General features: G+C 35.8%; 1 protein-coding gene across 1 annotated transcript in view; it reads right to left on the minus strand.

The window, feature by feature from the left end:
- Positions 1-19,459, minus strand: part of KIF16B (kinesin family member 16B) — a 245,989-nt gene that overhangs the window by 35,621 nt on the left and 190,909 nt on the right. The window contains exon 23 of the mRNA XM_011371247.2: positions 18,955-19,044. Within this exon, the coding sequence (XP_011369549.1) occupies positions 18,955-19,044 (90 nt within the window). The remainder of the gene's footprint in view (positions 1-18,954; positions 19,045-19,459) is intronic.

A 19,459-nucleotide genomic window follows, 5' to 3' on the forward strand; every position in this document is an offset into this window, starting at 1 on the left:
GGTCATACTCTTAGGAGTAAAAATGCTGGGTCATATGGCATGCAAATGCTCAGTTGTACTTGAAATGATCAAAAGTATTCCAAAGTGGTTTTACTAGCTGACACTCCCACCAGCAGTGACTGAGAGATCCAGTTGCTCCAGATCCTGACCAACACTTGGTACTATCTTTTTCATCTTAGCAATTCTGGTGGGTATATGCAGTGATTTTTATTGTGGTTCAGATCTGCTTTACTCTAATGACTAAAGATGTTGAGCATCCTTTCACAATCTCACTGACCATCTGGTTAGTCATTCTGGGAAAGTGTTTGTTCAGCTTTTGCCTATTTTTATTAGGTATCTGCCTTTTTCTTATTAAAAGTATTTCTCCCTTTCACTCTATTCAAGGTACCTTTGGTAATTTTATGGTCCTTCTTTAAAGTTAACTAAAATCAGGCAGATGTTTGCTTCTTTCATGCTCTAGTGCTTGTTCTACCAAAGCAGAGAAACCTTGGGTGGTGGGGTGCAGCACTTCTTCTCTTTTCTCAAAATGTTCCACATTTGTTGCTGACATTCTATTTTAAAGTCAGTTCAAGGTAAAGTAAAAGACCATGGGCACTTATGTAAGACAGACCCAGTTTGAATCTTGGAGTGACCGCTAACCAGCTAACTAGTTGTGTTTCTGAAACTGAGTATTCTCTGCTGAAAAACATGCAGACATTGGTAATACACTTCACTGCATTTCTGTGAAGATTTAGTGAAGCAATGCCAAATGGACCTTAGCTACTACAATTATTTGTTAGAGGTCTGATAATCACTAAGAAAGCAGCATGTCACATTCCCTTGTACTCTCCCCATGCCTGGACTGGTGATGTGGCTTCAAGGAACAAAGATTTTTCTGGAACCCTGGCCTCACTGGCACAAATGTACTTCCCATATGTTGCAGCTTAGAGAAGACAGGTACATCAGAGATTGTCTTTTGGGCTTCATCCAGACTCAATTTCATCTTGTACAAATGTTTTCCCCCACTCAGTGTGGTGATGCTGAAAGCTTGGCAAGCATGATTTCACAGTTGGTTGTTTTGTCATTTTCTTATGTGGCTGATGAGGTGATGTGGTTTCTGTCAGGGGAAATTTATAATCATACTTGGATGCTCAGTCAGAAATGATGCACTAAAAGGACTTCAGGCAGCTGAACTGGGTGGGGACCAAGCATTTAAATATCCTCTTAGTCAATAGTAGTACTGATGGAAGCTAATATTTTATGCTATTAATGTCTACCCTGTGTTATAAATAACTATGTATAAATTATGTATAATACTGTTGTTCATATTTTAGGAAGAAAAGAGCAACTTTAAATTACTTTTAGGCACATAAATAGGACTCTGATATTCAACCATCTAACTTTAGAGCTAAAGAAACACAAGTCCAGAATTAAATGACTTAGAAAGGTTCAGAGTCATGGATGGAGTGGCAGAGTCAAGACAAAGAATCAGGACTGACTCTGGGTTTTTCTCAGTAACGCTGTGGAGGATGTTTGCAGTGTACTGAAGAATCCCCTGTGAAGCCCTTGGGATCCAGGATTCGGATGAAAGAAAGTACCCCCTCCTTAAGTGTATTAAAGTAGAAAAATGATGTATAGCCACTAAGGAGTGCTCAACAGCTCCAACAAGAGCTGTCAACGGAACCTCACTGAGGACCTCTACCCAACAAGGGAACAGGAAAGTGACAGGAGTTAACAACAGCAATGGGGATAACAGGAAAGGGGATGGGTTTGGAGGCAGGCTCCCCAGAGGTCTGTCTTGGGACATCTAAAGTTAGTTAGTTCCTATCATCTCATACCTTTCATAATAAAACAGAAGAATAATAGTGGCTATTCTTAAACATAGTTGGAGGGTTGGAGGGAATGAGAAAAAAAAAATGAGAGCAGAAATTCCATATCTGATTCATGCATGCTACTGGGTCCGTGTCTTATTGGTGAGGCTGGGACATGGAAAACTAAAATAGAAAGGCAAAGCCATGAGGCAGAGTATAAAGAGAAATATGGCCTCCATTAAAATAATTACATTTACACTAGAAACTGCTTTCCAACTCTCTTCTGACAAAATAAAATCTGCTTTCATTTCTCCTTTTTAGAGAATCTTAACAGTGCTATCTAAAAGCTCTTAGAGTTGAATGAGATGAAATTGCCAATTTTGTAAGTTAAAAATGGTTGCATATTAGCAATTTCATCTGGTTAAACCCTGTATAAAACTTTGACATTTTTAAGCGACTACTAGGGCAAAGATACATTTCTACCTGCTTTACCTGCCAAGTGTAAATATTCTCATTTGATGGAATATAGGTTGGCTATATCTAAACCAATATTCATTCAAAAGAATATTTCCTGGAAAGCACGCAAAAAGAAACTAAAACTAGAAATATCTTGTATTAAAAGTATATGACATTAAAATAGCTGAAGAGTTGGGAATGCAGGGGAGGGGGCCGAAAAAACCATTTAGGGACCAATAGTGGTTGACAAAGAACATATAGTCACACTCAGCCATCTGAATCAGCCTATCTTCCAGAAAGAAGAAATGACCATCAGCGTCTTTACTTAGATTAAGAGAAAGAGGAAAGGAATTGCTGCTTCAAATTTTTGAAACAGTAATATTATAAAAATCCTTAGAAGAGCTTAAAAACCTGGGGTAAAAAAGAGAACTTTTTCTCTCCACAAGTGCAAAACAATTGCTTTGTTTATTTTAAAACAGACAGTTAAAGCAATCCTCTGTAGGTTTCATTCCTGGATTATATATTATTTAAACTGTCTAAATATTTTTTTAAAAATGGACAATTTACCAAAACTGGAAGAGCCACTGGTCAGAATAAATAATGTGCCTAGAGAGTTAAAAAAAAAAAAAAATTTCTTCTATTTTGCTGAAAGTGTTCCTGTCTGAAAAGTAATATTTCCCATAAATTAAGACTTTAAGAGAGGCTCAGACAGCAGGTGATTCAGAATTGTCTTTGACTTCACTCACGTCCTACATACATCGACATCTTTTGTTTATTTGCCTGACTGGTTTCTCATGTTAAACAGAAAATTTTAAATAAAACCAATTATATTATCTAGACATTTTCATTTCTTCTCAAGTTCTTTATATTTACAAATTTCATTTTTATGGCCTCATATTTAATCTAGCAGATGGTCTAGATTTGATTTCCATGAGAAGTATTGTCAGAAACAGTAAACAGCAATCTGTAGGTGGAGTGACTCCTCTTTGGTTTCCTTTGTAGCCTCTGACAAAGGAAACACAGTGTCCTAGCATCTAAAAATTGAAGTTCCTAAAGTTCGATATTCCTCACAATAACTAAATTCTAAAGAGTTCGCGTAAGTATTTCTGATTCATACAAAAATTATCAAGAAACTTGGGATTCAGTCAGGAGGGAAAAGTAATTTTCTTTCTATAAGACTTCATTTTCAAAAAGAGCATGTACCACATTTCCCCTTGTAACTTCTGTGCAGAGACTCTAATGTTGAAAAGTGTGATTATAACAAAAATAATCTTTCTACAAAATCTTTCTATAAAATTTGATGGAACGGTTCTGGTTAAAGATGGTGCTTTCTTTTCTTCCCTCATCTCCTTCAAACATACTAAGAACAATAAAAGAAATGAAAAGTAAAGGAAACATTGTATCTCCAAACTAGGAAATGGCCACAGCCTCACATCGCAGGCCAGGCAGCACCCGGGGAAAGCACCGTGAGAAAGAGATGAGAAGCGGGGCTTCCGAGAGCCTTCCTCCCCTTACCTCCAGATCGTGGCACAGTGAGCTGTCCACCAAAGTCAGCATGCGAACTCTCATGCATTCCACTATGTTCTGAGTAGAGAGATTAAATGTGGGGACGAGGAATAGGTAGGGGACACCCACAGCCAAGAGGAAGGCAGGAGGAAGCTGGGGGAGAAAGAATCAGGAAAACCTCACAGTGCTAGATGGAGAAAAGGCCTGAAGACCAGCACTTGGCTTTCTGGCTATAACCAGTGATTCCACAGCCCTTCAGAACACCAAAAAATGAGAGAATCTGTTTCAAAATTAAGGAGAAAAATTCGGAAAAATCCTAAGCAAAAGTTTAAGCAGGTAGCAACTTGCTGACTTTCTCCATCCTCCCAGTATCTTTTCCCTCCTTGGCCCCAAGATACACTGGTGTTTTCTCCCCCAACATTTAATCCACTTCACTTAAAAATGAAAAATAATTAGATGAAACCAAATCTGGAACTTGAATAAAAAGGACAGAGTAAAGAGATGTTGAATGAAACATAAGCAAAAGGCAGATAAAGAACATTTGCCACAAAGAGAACTGGTCAAAGGGAGCCAGGAAGAATTCAGACAAGAAATCATTCAGTCTTATAGGAAGTACAAAAATCACCTCTAAAAAAAGAGTCAAAAGAAATAAATAATACACAGGTTGAAAGAAGAGACTATAAGCGGAAAAAGGGGTAGAAAAGTGAGCCAGCTCTTAGATAAATGGCTAATTCTAGGACTCTGACAGGTAATACATAAAATAAGCCTGATGTATCTTGTGGTGCAAAAGTAAGAAAGTACTCAAAAACAAAAGCACAATGATAGGAGTGTTACAAAGGAACACAGGTGCCAACTGAAAAAGCTAATTGCTGAGCTGTAACAATTTGAAAAACAAAACAAATAAAAAAACACATTGGTATATAACCCAAAACATAATGACTGGATAAAACAACTGAATAAATTAAGAAATGAAGAAGAGACAAGTCTTCCACGCAGAAAAATTCCAAATAATTTATGTAAATACTCCATCTTCAAGGAAGTAGAACATCTCTCTCCATTACTAAAACATGTGCTGTGCATAGTGACTTCTTTCCAATGTGCACAGTACAGAAAGGGAGACAATTTTCCAGTGGAGAAACCCAGAGAAACCTGAGCCAGGTGATCAAGGTCAGTATCAACAGTGATAAGTCATACTGATTGTGTACGTATCCTTTATATGATGTGATGAAAACAGAACTTTATTTACCTCTGTGATTTTCTTCCTCTAAACTCATAACTCTAATCTAATCATGAGAAAACCATCAGACAAATCCCAATTGGGGACAGTCTATAAACTACCTGAACAGCATTCCTCAAAACTGTCAAGGTCATCAAAAACAAGGAAAGCATGACAAACTGTCACGGCCAAGAGGAGCTTAAGGAGACATAATAACTAAATGTAATGTGATATCCTGGATGAGATCCTGGAATGAAGGACGTTATGTAAAAACTAAGGAAATCTCAAAAATATACTTTAGTTAATAATAATGTATCAATATTGACTTATAATAGTGTGGCAATCATTGTGACAAAGATTACTATACTACTATAGATTGTTAATAATAGGGTAAACTGGGTATAGGGTATATGAAAACTCTGAGCTAACAACATTATTTTTTTCTGTCAATCTAAAACTACTGAAGTAGAGTTTCTGGTTTTTGATCTGATACTTAAGGAGCTTAGAAGCCATCATTCCTGTCCTCACCACCAAAAAAAAAAAAAAGGTGAACAAACTAAAAACCAACAACTCTTCTTAGATCATCAGAGAATTGAGGTCACAGGGCAAACTATAGTCCCCAAACCGAACAGATAGACAAACAGGCAGAGAGAGAATCACAGCTTAGAGGTCACAGAAACCCGAAGCTGTAACCAGTATTGGTAGGAAGGCTTTAAATTATAATTGATGAATTGCTGGAGGCCCAGAGTAGACTAATACTGAGTTAAAAACTTGGGGGGTAGGGGTATTCTCCACACTTTCATGAGATTTACCTCCAGGAGTCCCACTGTCTCGCTGTAAAGATGGGAGGAAGATGCCCTCATTCCGGCAAGAGGAGAAAGCAGCCATTCTGAAACAGACCCAGAGCTCTGCTTTCCTTAACAAGGCCCGCCTCCTCACTGGAAACTCTTTCACCAAAATCCAATCACCTTGAGTTTTACCAAAGTCTGAAAGACCTGAGGAAGTGAAATGCCCCACTCGGGCTCACTAAAAGACTGAGACTTAAGCAATCATAGGGTCTATACAGGGCACTTCACCTCCCTCTGCACCTCACCACCACGTTGCTAGGGCTCCAACAACTGGGGACTACAGCTAAAAGAACAGCAAGCCTCAGACTCTACTTAAGTCTCTGAGAAGACCCAAAGACAAGGGAGACCAAAACAAGGCACTACAGGAAATTTTAGCCTCTGACACCATACCTACAGCAAACAGCAAACACAGACTATATTCTAGCCAGGTAAACATGACACCTCATACTAAAGACCTATATTTCTTAATTCCTTTTCCCCAATATATCATGTCTGGCTTTCAGCAATAAATTACAAGGCATGCTGAAAGGCAAAATACAGTCTAAACTATTCTAAAATTAACAAAGTTGACACCTTCCACCCCCATCCCTCCCTTACCTCCCCTTGACCCGCTAAAAAAAGTAAAACAGAAGAATTAAAAAAAAAAAAAGAAAAAGAAAGAAAGAAACAAACAAACAAAAACAGTTCTGGAATGAAAGCCCCAATGGAAGGAACAAAAGTAGAATGAACACAATAAAAACACAAATTAGCATATAGTACACAATGTAGAGAAAATAACAGTGCAAAACGAAATGTGCTAAGGGAAAGAAAATGTGACCCAAGACATTTATAGCTAACCAAAGTGTCTTTCAAGTATGCAGGTGACAGACATTCTCAAGCAGGTAAGAACTCAGATAAAACACATCAAGGTGCATACTGGATGACCACCAACAACAAAAACAAACAAAAAAAAGAGGGAGAGCATAATATACAGATCTCAGGAATGAAGAAGATATGGTAAATACTGCCTCTACTCACAACTAAGATGAAATTATGTATGTATGATTTATGCATATAAGATTGTAAATGTTATATATCCCGACAACATAAAATATAATTCTAAAAATTTGGGAGACGGGAGTAAACAAAGTGTGCTAATATTATCTTTGATAGAAGAGTAAATTTATCATTTATAAAAGGGAAACACAATTGATAATTTATAAAATGAAAACATATTTGAAAACTAGCAGCTAATGTTTTAATGTTTTTTATGATCTTTTTTCTTAAAGTCATATATTTTAGAGAATTGAATATAGCTGTTGTTGAATTGAATGTTTCTTCACCACAATATAGCTTGTGGTGAAGAAACATTTAATTTGAAGGTCAGCAATTTCTTCACTATTAATGTTTTCTTTTACTTCTGTTACAGTCAAGTAAAGTTAAATTTAATGTTTGTAATTAAAAATAGCATATCTAGAATGAACATGTTATGAAGTTATTTCATTCTTCCTATTCTGCTTTTCCTCATTTTAATTTTTTTATCAATCTATATATCCATCCTTTTATCTGTGCCTCTTCAGTTAAGAACTTAAAAGTGTCCATTAAATGGTAACATTAATTATATTTAGAAAATGATTTTAGGTAATCTGTTGCTTTCTTTCTGTATTATGTATAATATTTATAAATGAGCATACATCGTTTTTATAGAAACAATAAAATATGATTATCCTTTTTATAAATTTAATATAACAGTTAAATTAATATCATATGTCTCTTTCAATAACCTAGGATTTAGGGCAATCAGATTTCAAGTCTCAACTCAGCAAAGAGCTGGCTATATAATCTTGAAGAGTGAATAAAAACCCTCTAGCTTCTAGTTTTGTCATCTGTTAAAATGAAGTTGAACTAAGATGTTTAAGTTTCCTTTCAGCTCTGAAATTCTGTAACTCAGGTACTGATGATTAAAATCTCTCTATGCCGAGTTAGAAGTGGCACTTTAGATACTATTTTGCTTTTGAGGAGTATACCTTACTTCCTGTAAAATCTTTATGGCATTCTTACTTGAAGCAAGGCAAGGAAAGAAAATAGAACTCAGTATAATAATAAAACATTAACTTTCAAGAGGTTGTAGAATAGAAAAAGGACAGACACAAATGAGAATGCAGTATAGATGAGAAAACTCTTAAAATTATATCTTTTCCTGCTCTAGCCATTATCTTTACAGCAGGAGTGGGAAATGAAGCAAAGATATTTGAACTCTTATAGGAAAATTGTACATTAAAATTAAAAATGATGACTGAGGTCAAATAAATTGGATATTTGTGGGAGACACAATAGGCCTAGAGAATAGTGAAAGAAAATTTAACAATCCTATGGTCTACTTTCTCTAATCATGAAATTTGGTTATGCAGAGGAAAATATAGGAAATAAACAAATGAGGATTAAAACAGCATTTTTTTTTGACCTAAGAGAAACATAACAAGCTTGTTCTGCAAATCAGTAAATAAAACATATTTTAGAGACAAAAGAACTAAAATAAAAGCCATTAGAAAAATGAAAACAATAGTTTTAAGGCTACTGATTTCCAGTGAAATTCATTTTCTCTTGCTCAGTGCCCGTGAAGTCTATATGATAATAGGAGAACTATCAACAAAGTCAGATAAGAAAAATCAATACTTGCTTATAACTACTAGCACAGGAATTTTATGGGATTATTTGTGAATCTCAATATTGGGAAAATGAAAGCATTGAGAATCCATCAATTCATCTATCAAGTTAGCTCACTATATATGTATATGAGAAATATAGTCAGCATTCTGTGTTGCTTTGGAATATTTCTTCATGATCTAAATGACCGCAGAGTGAAATTTTCATCTACAAGTTGGTCTTTTCCTTTCTGATTCCCAGTGAACTGACACAGCCCAATTATCACACTCAAATTCTAACTTCAATGTTTATTACATTATAATCAGATCGGTCAGCCAGTTTGCTGCCATCAAGAAGATAAATTAAATGTAATGGAAATGTTTGCTTTTATTAGAAGCCTTTCTTTCTTGGCCAAGTTCACTTTTTAGGTGAGATGGGCTTCATATTAAGTCCAGGTGGTCTTAAAGGCAACGGACAACACAGGTTTTGATAAATGGCATTGTTATTTCTTTGGATATAAATAATGACAGCCCTAACATAGAAAAGAAATTAAAATGCGCATTAAAAAGTCTTGTCTATATTTTATGATTTTATAACAATTAAGCAGCTAAAACTGGATTATAAAACGCACAAAGAAAACTGAGAACAACTAATAAAGTATAGAATATTTACTAATGAAAAGAAAACATTTGACTTCTGTTACCACCTAATAAAAGTGTATTCCTCATTTACTAGGCATTTTCTTTACTCATGTAATACTTGGCTACCTGATACTCAATTTTTAAAGATTAGAGGGAAAAATTCTATATGGTACTCTAATTGGTCAAATCCGCTATAACCTGTCTTTTGCATGTAGATGTACCTACATGATAACCAGCAGTGTTTGAAACATCCACACCCTGCAGGTTTGTGGCTGTAAATCTCAACTACTCAAGCTTTTGAGAAATGCAAATAATGAAAATTCATCGAAGGGCAGCCATAATTCTCACAGCTGACTAGATGGAAGCATTTCTGAGTACTCAAAATTAATAGCAGTTTCCAAGGCCTTATAAGAGCAGCTGTCACTGAGAAATACACTCACAAACAAATAGGCAATTCTCTTCCAAGTTTGATTTGTAGAGGCATGAAGTAGCAACTCTTCAGGACAACCTAGGTGGTTATTAAAGGAACAACGGGCTACCTTTAGACATCTGATATGGTAACTTGAGCATACCACACGATATTTGTGAACACCTGTTGTGTGCCTAGCCCAGGGCTTGGTACATACTAGACTCTCATTAGATACCTGCTGAATGAATGAGCAAGGCAGAATTCTTTGCCAGTGGCCCTTGTGGAGCAGCCAGCAATTACAATTAGGACAGCACTAACGGAAGCTGCTCTCCTGTTGTGACCTGAAGTACTAGAACCTGGAGTCATCCTAGGTGTAAACACAGTTGGAAACCTAGTTAGGATCACACTGACTTCATTATATTTGGTATAAAGATTATAACTTCTCCACATAAAATCTCAGTCCTTCCAAAGCCAGTGTCGATTTTATTTAGGCATGAGACAGTGAAGACAGATTAGAGGACATACATGTATGTCTCAACAATTTTTAAAAGTGAGAAACATTTTAGATCTGTGAGAATTTCATATCACATTTTTAAGAATTACGCAGTTGAATTCATTCAAATGTTGGTATTTTCCATCTCTTACTATGATGTTAATTATCTCTCTTAGAGACTAAGACATTACAGGAACCTGTCATTGCTGACATTCAATAAAAGGAACCCAATTTCTAGTTATCCATGGAGTCTTGCTATTCCACAGATTTATACAAGAAACAGATTTTCTTCTTTTTGGTCTCATTTGGAGCACTCTGAAAACTCCCCCTTCTGAATGAAGTCATGCAGAGAGACTCAGGACAAAGAAGGAGGACTAGGAATCAGAGGAGACATGAATCTTGCCTAATCTCTAAGAATTGATGTGACTTTGAACAAAACTCTGGGTATTTGATTCTTCATTTCTTAAAAAAAAAAAAGTGAACTACTCAATCTTTAAGTACTTATATTTCATAATGTGCAAATGGTTTCAACCCACTGCTGTTGAAGTTTCCTTGCTGGTTGCAGAGGGAAACCTCACATGTCTATGTCCCCTTGTCTTTGGTGAGCAAAGAGACAATCAACATGTTTTCATTGTCTAAGTTTAAAATAGCTGTCATTAATTTTGACAAGATTACTTGTCACTGGAAATCACCTTTTATGTTTCGTGATACCTAACAATGAAAAATCAACTTATGCTCCCAAGGTGGATGCAAAAGAAATGACAGGAAGTGTCTTACCACTGGTCCAGAGAGCATCATTTGGGGAATATTTTTTCCCCCAACTACACATTCTCCAGCACCACTTCAGCTGTACTAAATCAGAATTTCCTAGTTTGAGTCCTGGGTGCACTTATGTAGGAAAAGCTTCCCAGCTAATTCTGTTGCCTTTTGCGTCCCCACGCATTCTTGAAAGCAGTGATTTAAATACTGTGTATCTATCAGATAGACGGAATCGTATGATATAAACAGTGAGATATCTCAGCCTCTGATAACATACCAGGTCAGGAAGCTGGCAGCATTCTATTTTTGCCTACATAGCTGTTTGCTGTTTAAAAATTCAATGAGGCTGAGGGCTTGATACAGCTGAATTTATCTAAGGCTTACTGGATGCTCTCTGTGGCTACGGTTGGTAGCATTACATAATTTGGGTAGTGAGTAGATTTGCAATTCTTATATTAAATTTGGAATGCTGGTTACAAAACTGTTTCAAATGCATTTCAGTGATGGATGGTAAATAGCTGTCCAAGACAAATACGAGGCCAATAGCCAATTTTTTTTTTCTTTCCCTTTTTTGGTGCTGCTTTGGAGAAACTACTTGGAAAATAGAGAAGATGAGAAATGGTTCTATCAGTACAACCTGCAAGTCCATAAACAAATTAAATAAACTCTTGCCTAATTGTTTTCTTCCATCCCATTGGTATCTACGGGGCACCCAGAGACTGCCAGATAGGAGAGAGAACAGTTGCTATAACACAGCTATCTTTCATATTTTACTCAAAAGCTCTGAAAATATTTCCCCCCTCCACTCTGTAGAGAGAAGGGAGGCCCCTCGGAGATGTGGCTGATAGAGGCTGATCTTGTTCGCATTTTTGGGACTCTAATACTCACTGTGATAACTCAGTCATGATGCAAACAGGCAACACGACCTGCTGCACATAACTTATGCTCTTGCCATGCATAGGCATTAAAAGTTCCCTTAGCATTTATTTCGATTGCACATTTTAATACAAAAAATATCCCATTTTCATGGTTCATCTTCTTGCCTCTAGGCAGACCAACACAATACCTGCTTCAGAATCACTCTTAGCCAAGATTATAAAATGGCCCTCGATGATGGATTCCAATGCTTAACTGCTTTCATTGTGAGGTGAATCTCCAGAAAGGTAAGGTGCCTATTAGGCTCTAGCAATTAGAAAGAGCTCTTTGTTAAATGTACTAAAATAAAGTCCTCTAAAAATCAGACAAAGGTTGGCATCTCTGAACCTCCTGGAAGGACCCTCTGATTTTCTAGCCCCATGTCCTCCTACTTAAATACATTCAGAGCCCACTAGACACTCATCCAAAAGGAAGGGAGAGAAGAAGGAGACAATAGGTCTTCACTATTCATTCTAGTGGTCAAAGGGGATGTGGTTTTAAAATAGTGTTTTATTCAGCTTCTTGATTAGCTATGTTTTTGTCTTAGTGGACCCGGATCTGAATCCACAGGTGAACTTCATGGACACTAGACATAAACAGTAACTACCTCTTCCACAGAGGAAAAAAGCGGACACCGAGGCTTTGTTCCTGAGCAGAGAGCTTGACTGATATTTAAAAGGATTATACTGATTTTGATAGAGTAAAAAAAAAAAAAAAAAAAAACATAATTTTCAGACAGATAAAAAGTATTGTGGATATGATCTGCATGATAAAATTTCAAAGACGTGCTCTCTAGCAGATACTGCATCTAATAGTTCATAGTGGCTTTCAATAACATATTTTATCTGAGGCTCTCACAAATTTTACAAACTAGCTGTGGCATTATCATTTTACAGATGTGGAATGTGAAAACACAGGGTTTAATATGATTAAGATTCCATACGAGATCAGTGAAGGGAAATGGAGAAGGAAAGCTGGAAGGAGCTATTACTTTGCACAATAAATGTCAGCAGATCAAGAGGACAATTAATTCAAAACAAAAGGGAAACTGATTTAGAATCCAGAAGAAACTGCTAAGGTTAAAGAAAATGAATAAATAAAAATAAAACAACAGTTTTAAAAATCGTTAATAATACAGCACTTCAGTGAGAGCTTGGTCCAGTCATACAGCGACTCTGGAAAGAGAATGAGCATAATGCTTACAAGAGATCCAAGATCACACGCAGCCAGTATGTTCTTCCTTAGTATTATACAGGACAAGAAATTTAGGGTTCTTTTTTTATTCTGAAACTTGTCAACATACAAAAAAAAAAAAAAAACCCAAAAAAACAATAAAGTAAATTTTTCTTTGATTTCTGCCTTCTCTCTGCCCTCAATCCGCATGTTCCAGAGTTTCATGCAACCCAGTGGCTTCTTGTCCTTTCGATTCAAAAGTTCATTTCTCTTGTAATAACCCTAAGTTCCTTCTTTTTTCTTCATAGACATATGTTATGTCCAATAATCGACAAGTCCTTCCTGTTTTAACTAGTTCACTACCCAAGTGTACGTAAAGTATCCCTGAGGAGGTTTTCAGTTGACATCATTCTCCCTAAGAAAATATTATAGTAAATAAATAAGAAAATAATTGTGAGTATATAGGGAGATTAAAAGATTTAGCTGAATGATGGTTAAGGAATTCTTAAAACCTTCTCGTTAATGGAGGTCAAGGCCCTCAGGGCTCTCAGCCTACCCAGTTTCTGTGTTCTTTTCTAATCTTGTTTTTTTGTAAATTAAGTCTTTAAGAATGGTTGAACAATTGCCAAATTTCTTCACAGAAGAAGTCTGCACATGTGGATCAGAAGACATGAAGATATCATCAAGAATATCCATAGGGAAGTAGTCGCAGCAGCAAAAAACTAGAAAACTAGCCCTATGTCCAACAAGAGGATTCTGGAAAACTGATAAGGTAATTTGCCAACTTTGCTACTACCATTGCTCACAGTAAAATGATAAATTGCTTGATAAACTGATAACTGTTTGTGGACTATCGTAAGAAGCCATAGCTTTAGGCTTCTCTGTTTGAGGTAACTCTTATAACTCAGCATGTCCCTTGGAGAGACTTTGGAAATTCTGCTCATGGAGCTGTCCCCAGAGATTCTGGCTCCCTCGATGCACAGCATTCTGTGCCAGAGTGGTTGGCATCTGCCCCACATTGATCTCATCTCCTTGCATCTAAGCTATTACCTGCGAGAGGTGGGGCAAAGAGACCAGCATTGGACAGCTGTGCGGACTGCTGCAGGCACTGCTGAGAAGCAGTGATCACTATCTTGTACCCTTCTCAGGTCACCCACTGCTAAGCATGGCCTTTGGGACTCCTGTGAAGCTGAATGTCTAGCTGGACCCACGAAGACCTTCAGAAGGCATTGTAAATGGTTATTTCTGAGGATTAGATTAAGAAAACTTTCATTTTCTAAGTACTTATCTTTGAAAAATTTCAATCTTTTACCATAAACATGCAAATTATCATCTTAAAGAAAAAAGATTATTGAAAGAAAAAAAAACCTCCATAAAAGGAACTGTGATATCAAGCTCCTTTAGAGGTATATTTCCCAACAGAATATGTTTAAAATTCCAAGAGGAACTGTAAATTAATGAGTATAATTTTAGACGTTACAAAAGATTATAAGCAATAACCAAAACTAAAGTTTTAAGGTGAACAAAGATTATCTAACTTGGCAAGTGTATTACAAACTCTATATATTTTGAATTAGTGGTTTTTTTTTTTTTTCATATATTTTCAGCTTGATTTGAACTAGGACTTGTATGACTAGGTAAATCTAATAGGTATCATTAAAAAAAGTTATCATCAATCATTTCGTTACTCTTGCAATTAACAGAGCAAGGGTAGTTTTCTACTTCCATAGAAATAATGAGCCCAATTTAGTGAAGGAGAGAGGCAAATAAAACACGTTCCCACTTGGCTATGAAACAATCATCCATGAGAGAAAAATTTCAGCATCCTTTTATATGAACCCTTTGCTTTCCTGAAGAAGTTATGTCTTTAACAAGTCCAGTGATTTCTAGGATGTTGTTAGGCCAAACAGATCACTTGGAGGTAGTTGATTACTTCAAGAAGATTAGCATTCTATACAGAGATGTAAATAATATGAACAATAACAAGAGCAATCATAATTGATGAATACCTAATAAACATATTACTCAAGTCTCAGTAAACAGCAAGGAAGACTATGTGAAGTTAGACTGCACAAAAGAAAAAATGTTTTTTCTATGGAAAAAATATATAGCTGATATTCAACTTGGTATTTAAGCTTCATCTTAAAAATGTTAAGTGGGCAATGCTGTTCTCTCCTCACTGAAATAAGATCTAGATCTAGAATGAGATGCTACTGCATTTTTATTTTTACATTATCGTTTGTCTAGAAATAAAAAATAGAGTCAAACTGCCTGGGCTTCTACACTGGCTTCTGCTCACCAGTTGTGTGACATGAAACAAGTCTCACTCCAACCACAGGACAGCATTAATGTCAAAAGCAAGCACAGCTCCCAGGGCATGCGAAGCACTTAGTATATGGTGAGGAAATTAGAGTTGTGACTACATGTCAAAAAACTCAATGGCATCAGTTTACCTTCTCAGGGTGTGTAATTAACACAGCTTCCCTTCCTATCAGCATTGTTTTAGGAACTTACTACACAGTTCCAAATCACTACTCACATTACCACTTCTCTTTCATGTGTCTATGGGTTCCCTTTCATAACTAACTTCATTTTTGTCCTTATGGGAAAGAAATAAGGCACAAAGTTGGACTCAACATGGAAAAGCAATTTCCAGGCTTGGTTATCACTGAGATCATGAGTCTGTCTTTAGGGAAACGGTTTCTGTGAGAAGTCATCTATGAAAAGAATGGGAATTTCAGCTGAGTTTCAATGCTCAGGCCTTTTTTAATATCATCCAGTAGTTTCCCACAGCATGAAGAAAAAATTCATGGCCCTAAAGCATCAAGTCTTTACCTACTTCCCTGCCCTCATCTTGACTACACTTGCCACTTTTTACAAGTCATTCTGTTCTTGGAACATGCCAAGCTTGGTCCTACCTCAGGGCCTTTGCATTTGCTCTTCCCTCTACTTAAGCTGTGCTCACCCCCAGATTTTCATGCGTAGCTCCTTCTCAACATTCTGATCTCAGCTCAAATTTCACCCCTTCAGGAAGCCCTTCCAGGCTTGCCCCATCCAAAGAAGCCCACAGCCCAGGTCTCATGTCATACTTTCACACTGCCTGGTTTTATTTTCTCCATGGCACTTAACATTGTCTAAAATTATTTATTATTATTATTTTTTGTTTATTGTTCATTCTTTCTGCTTCATGAGAGGAGGGGATGTAGCTGTCTTGCTTACAATTATATTCACAGTGCGGAGTTGCTCAATATAGATTTATGAACGAATGAATGAATGAACAAATGAATGAACCAGCTCAATTTTCTAAATTTGAAGGTCACTTATTTTCAGCACGATGTATGTAATACACTCTTTCCCCCTGAAAAGAATTTTACACATGTGATTATCTCTGTTCATTATTTTTGCCTGGTACCAGACAACCTCTTCAATTTACACGTTCACACCATTGTTAACCTTTGGTAAATTTTGTTTAAAAATTGCTTCTGATAGAGATGCCCAATAAACATATGAAAAGATGCTCAAGGTCACTAATCATCAGAGAAATGCATATTAAAACCACAATGAAATATCACCTCACACCTGTCAGAATGGCTATCATCAATAAATCAAAGAACAAGAAGTATTGGTGAGGATGTGGGGAAAAGCAACCTTCATACACTGTTGGTGGGACTGCAAATTGGTACAGCCACTGTGGAAAACAGTCTGTAGGTTCCTCAACAAATTAAAACTGGATATACCTTTTGACCCAGCAATTGCACGTCTGGGTATTTAGCCAAAGAAAACCAAAACAATAATTAGTAAAGATCTATGCACCCCTATGTTCATGGCGGCACTATTTACAATAGCCAAAGATATGGAAGTGACCTAAATGCCCATCGACAGGCAATTGGATAAAGAAGCTATGGTTCATATAGACAATGGAATATCACTCAGCCATTTAAAAAAATGAAATCCTACCATTCACAATGACATGGATGGACCTAGAGGTTATTATGCTGAGTGAAATAAGTCAGACAGAGAAAGATAAACACCATATGATTTTACTTATATGTGGAATCTAAGGAACAAAAAAAACAAACAAATCTAAAACAGACTCACAAATATAAAGGACAATCTGGTGACGGCCAGAGGGGAGAGGAGAAAGAGGTGAAGGATTAAAGAAGTATATATTAGTAGTTAACAGATAGATGGTCATGGGGATGGGGAACATGGCATAGGGAATGCACTCGGCAATAATGTAATGGCTAGGTGGAGAGCCAGAGCAGAGAAAGAGCAATCAGGGAGATCGTTTCATAAACTATATCAATGTCTAACCAATGTACTGTATACCTGAAACTAATAATAAAATAAAATTTTAAAAAAGATTGCTTCTGTTTGTTCTAAAGTTTTGTTTGAAAACAATGATTTAGTACTGTGTGTAATTTCTTTGCAAACTCATTTAAATTCTCTCACATCATATTAATTAAAAGGCTATTTCTTCAAAGAGCCCACCCTGAAATGATCTTATAGTAAAGTGCCCAACATTTTCTGCTCCATCACATCTTATTAATATTTTTCCTATAAGATAAAACCTCATTTAACTGCCACATGACATGCACACTCCTTAAGAATTAATTATTATACATTCCTTGTTTATTGTCAGTCTGTCCCCATATGAATTTAAGATTTATAAGAGAAGACATCTTTGCTCTTGTCACTACTGTATTACTGGAATCTAAAAAATGTGCCTACATAGAATGGCACGGAACTGACGGCACTGAAAAAACTGATATGAAATAAATCATGGAATGAATAATATGTCTATAATTCATATATATGCACATATATGTTTGTATGTATGCATATAAAATTCTTGTAAAGTTTGTGTGCTTTTGTTTCAAGTAAATTATTTTTTCCATCTATTGATGTGGGAATTTTGCATATAATGAATAACTATACACTATTAAAGTACTGACATAGTAACTTACAACCAAGCAGTTCATGAGCTACAAAGCTCACTTAAAAAACAAGTTGCTCTGTACATTTAATATGTACACAAAACTTCCACTTTTTATTGTCAACATTAACTTGGTACATGAAGAGTAAATTGTAGAAACAAACTTGACTTTGAAGCAGTTATTTCTGGAACTAAAGCCTCATGGGAACACTGAACTATAATTCATACCTGAAGTTTCTTCGATTTTAAATAGAATACTATTATGATAGCTTAAATTCACCCGGACTCAAGATTTTCTACATGTCAAGGAACCATTATATTTACAAACAGGTATTTCTCCTTATATTGTATATTTGATAAGAAAGGGTGGAAGGTATGGAAGTGTTAAGGAAATACTATGTCTTACAAAATCACTTTTAAGACTGTCATAAGAAACTATAAAAATAGTGCTGAAAAACAACACTTAGGGAAAGCAGCCTAATTAGATAGTGACTACTGAAAGATTTTCAGTTAGTTTGACCCAAAATTCCAAAAGAGCTGTGTGTATACAAGGTTTCCTTCAGTTGAAGTGAAAATAATGATAATAATAAATACATTCACTTAGAAGATACACATTAATTTTAAGATTCTTTCTTTTTTGCTTAATAGTATTTTAAAAACTAGTCTTTGTCCAAAAAAGAAAAAAAATTACTAACATATCAATACACTCTGGATATCTGATCTGATGTATGAAATGACTACTTGCGCCTAATAATTTCAGACTTATCATCTACTTCTCCTCCATGTTTGATGCTAAATTAACTTTTATGACTTTACTTCTAATTAAGTGGAAGTATAAACATTAATGTAGCCTTTTTCAACAGAAAAAAAGGGTAAATCTATACTGAGGAATTTATTGCTGAGAAGTTGTAAATTGATTAAAATATTTAAAATTTATCATAAAATTTATGAAAAAGAATTCATTTACTATCACTTTCAAATCTTATGTTCAGAAAATGTTTAAAATATGTAGAATAAAAATAAAACAAAGGATAAAAATTAAAAAGATATCTTTGACAGGTGAGTAATTGCAATAAAACTTGGTAACACTTATAAGCTAATACCTAAAAGAAGGACACTGATAATGCAATCAATTCATTTACTTTATAAAACAAATGTTAATTGGAGATAATTATTTTATAACTTACCTCTGCATACTTTAACTTCAATGTTTTATGCATTTCTCGAAAACGACTGTAACGCCTGAATACAGTCCACGTCTCATCTAGGACAGTAATCTATGAACCAGAAAAATCAAAATAAATCAGCATTAATTAGAGGAAAAAGTGACTAAAATTTGTTTTAAATGATTTAAAAATTAACGAATAGTGATTAGCATGCAAAATTTCTCCAGAATTGAAAACATTAATCTAGCTGCATAAATAAGACTTATAAATAATAATTGCTCTCTACTTAAGCATGTGTCTCTGGTTCCCAAACCTGGTTATAAGCAGCACGTGCCTATGTAAAGTGAGAGACAGTTACCTCTTAATGACTTTTGAAAAGTATCCCTCAACATTCAACTTGGGTTGCACAAAGAAAATCCCACAGGGTGACCTTTCTGTCATGGCAGTGTGCCCATACAAAATGTTGGTACAGGTCACCAGATGCCATCGGAGTAGACAGGAGGGGAAGAGAGAGAGAGAGAGAGAG

Source organism: Pteropus vampyrus, unplaced genomic scaffold (genome assembly GCF_000151845.1).
Source record: "Pteropus vampyrus isolate Shadow unplaced genomic scaffold, Pvam_2.0 Scaffold7, whole genome shotgun sequence".
Taxonomy (NCBI): Eukaryota; Metazoa; Chordata; class Mammalia; order Chiroptera; family Pteropodidae; genus Pteropus; species Pteropus vampyrus.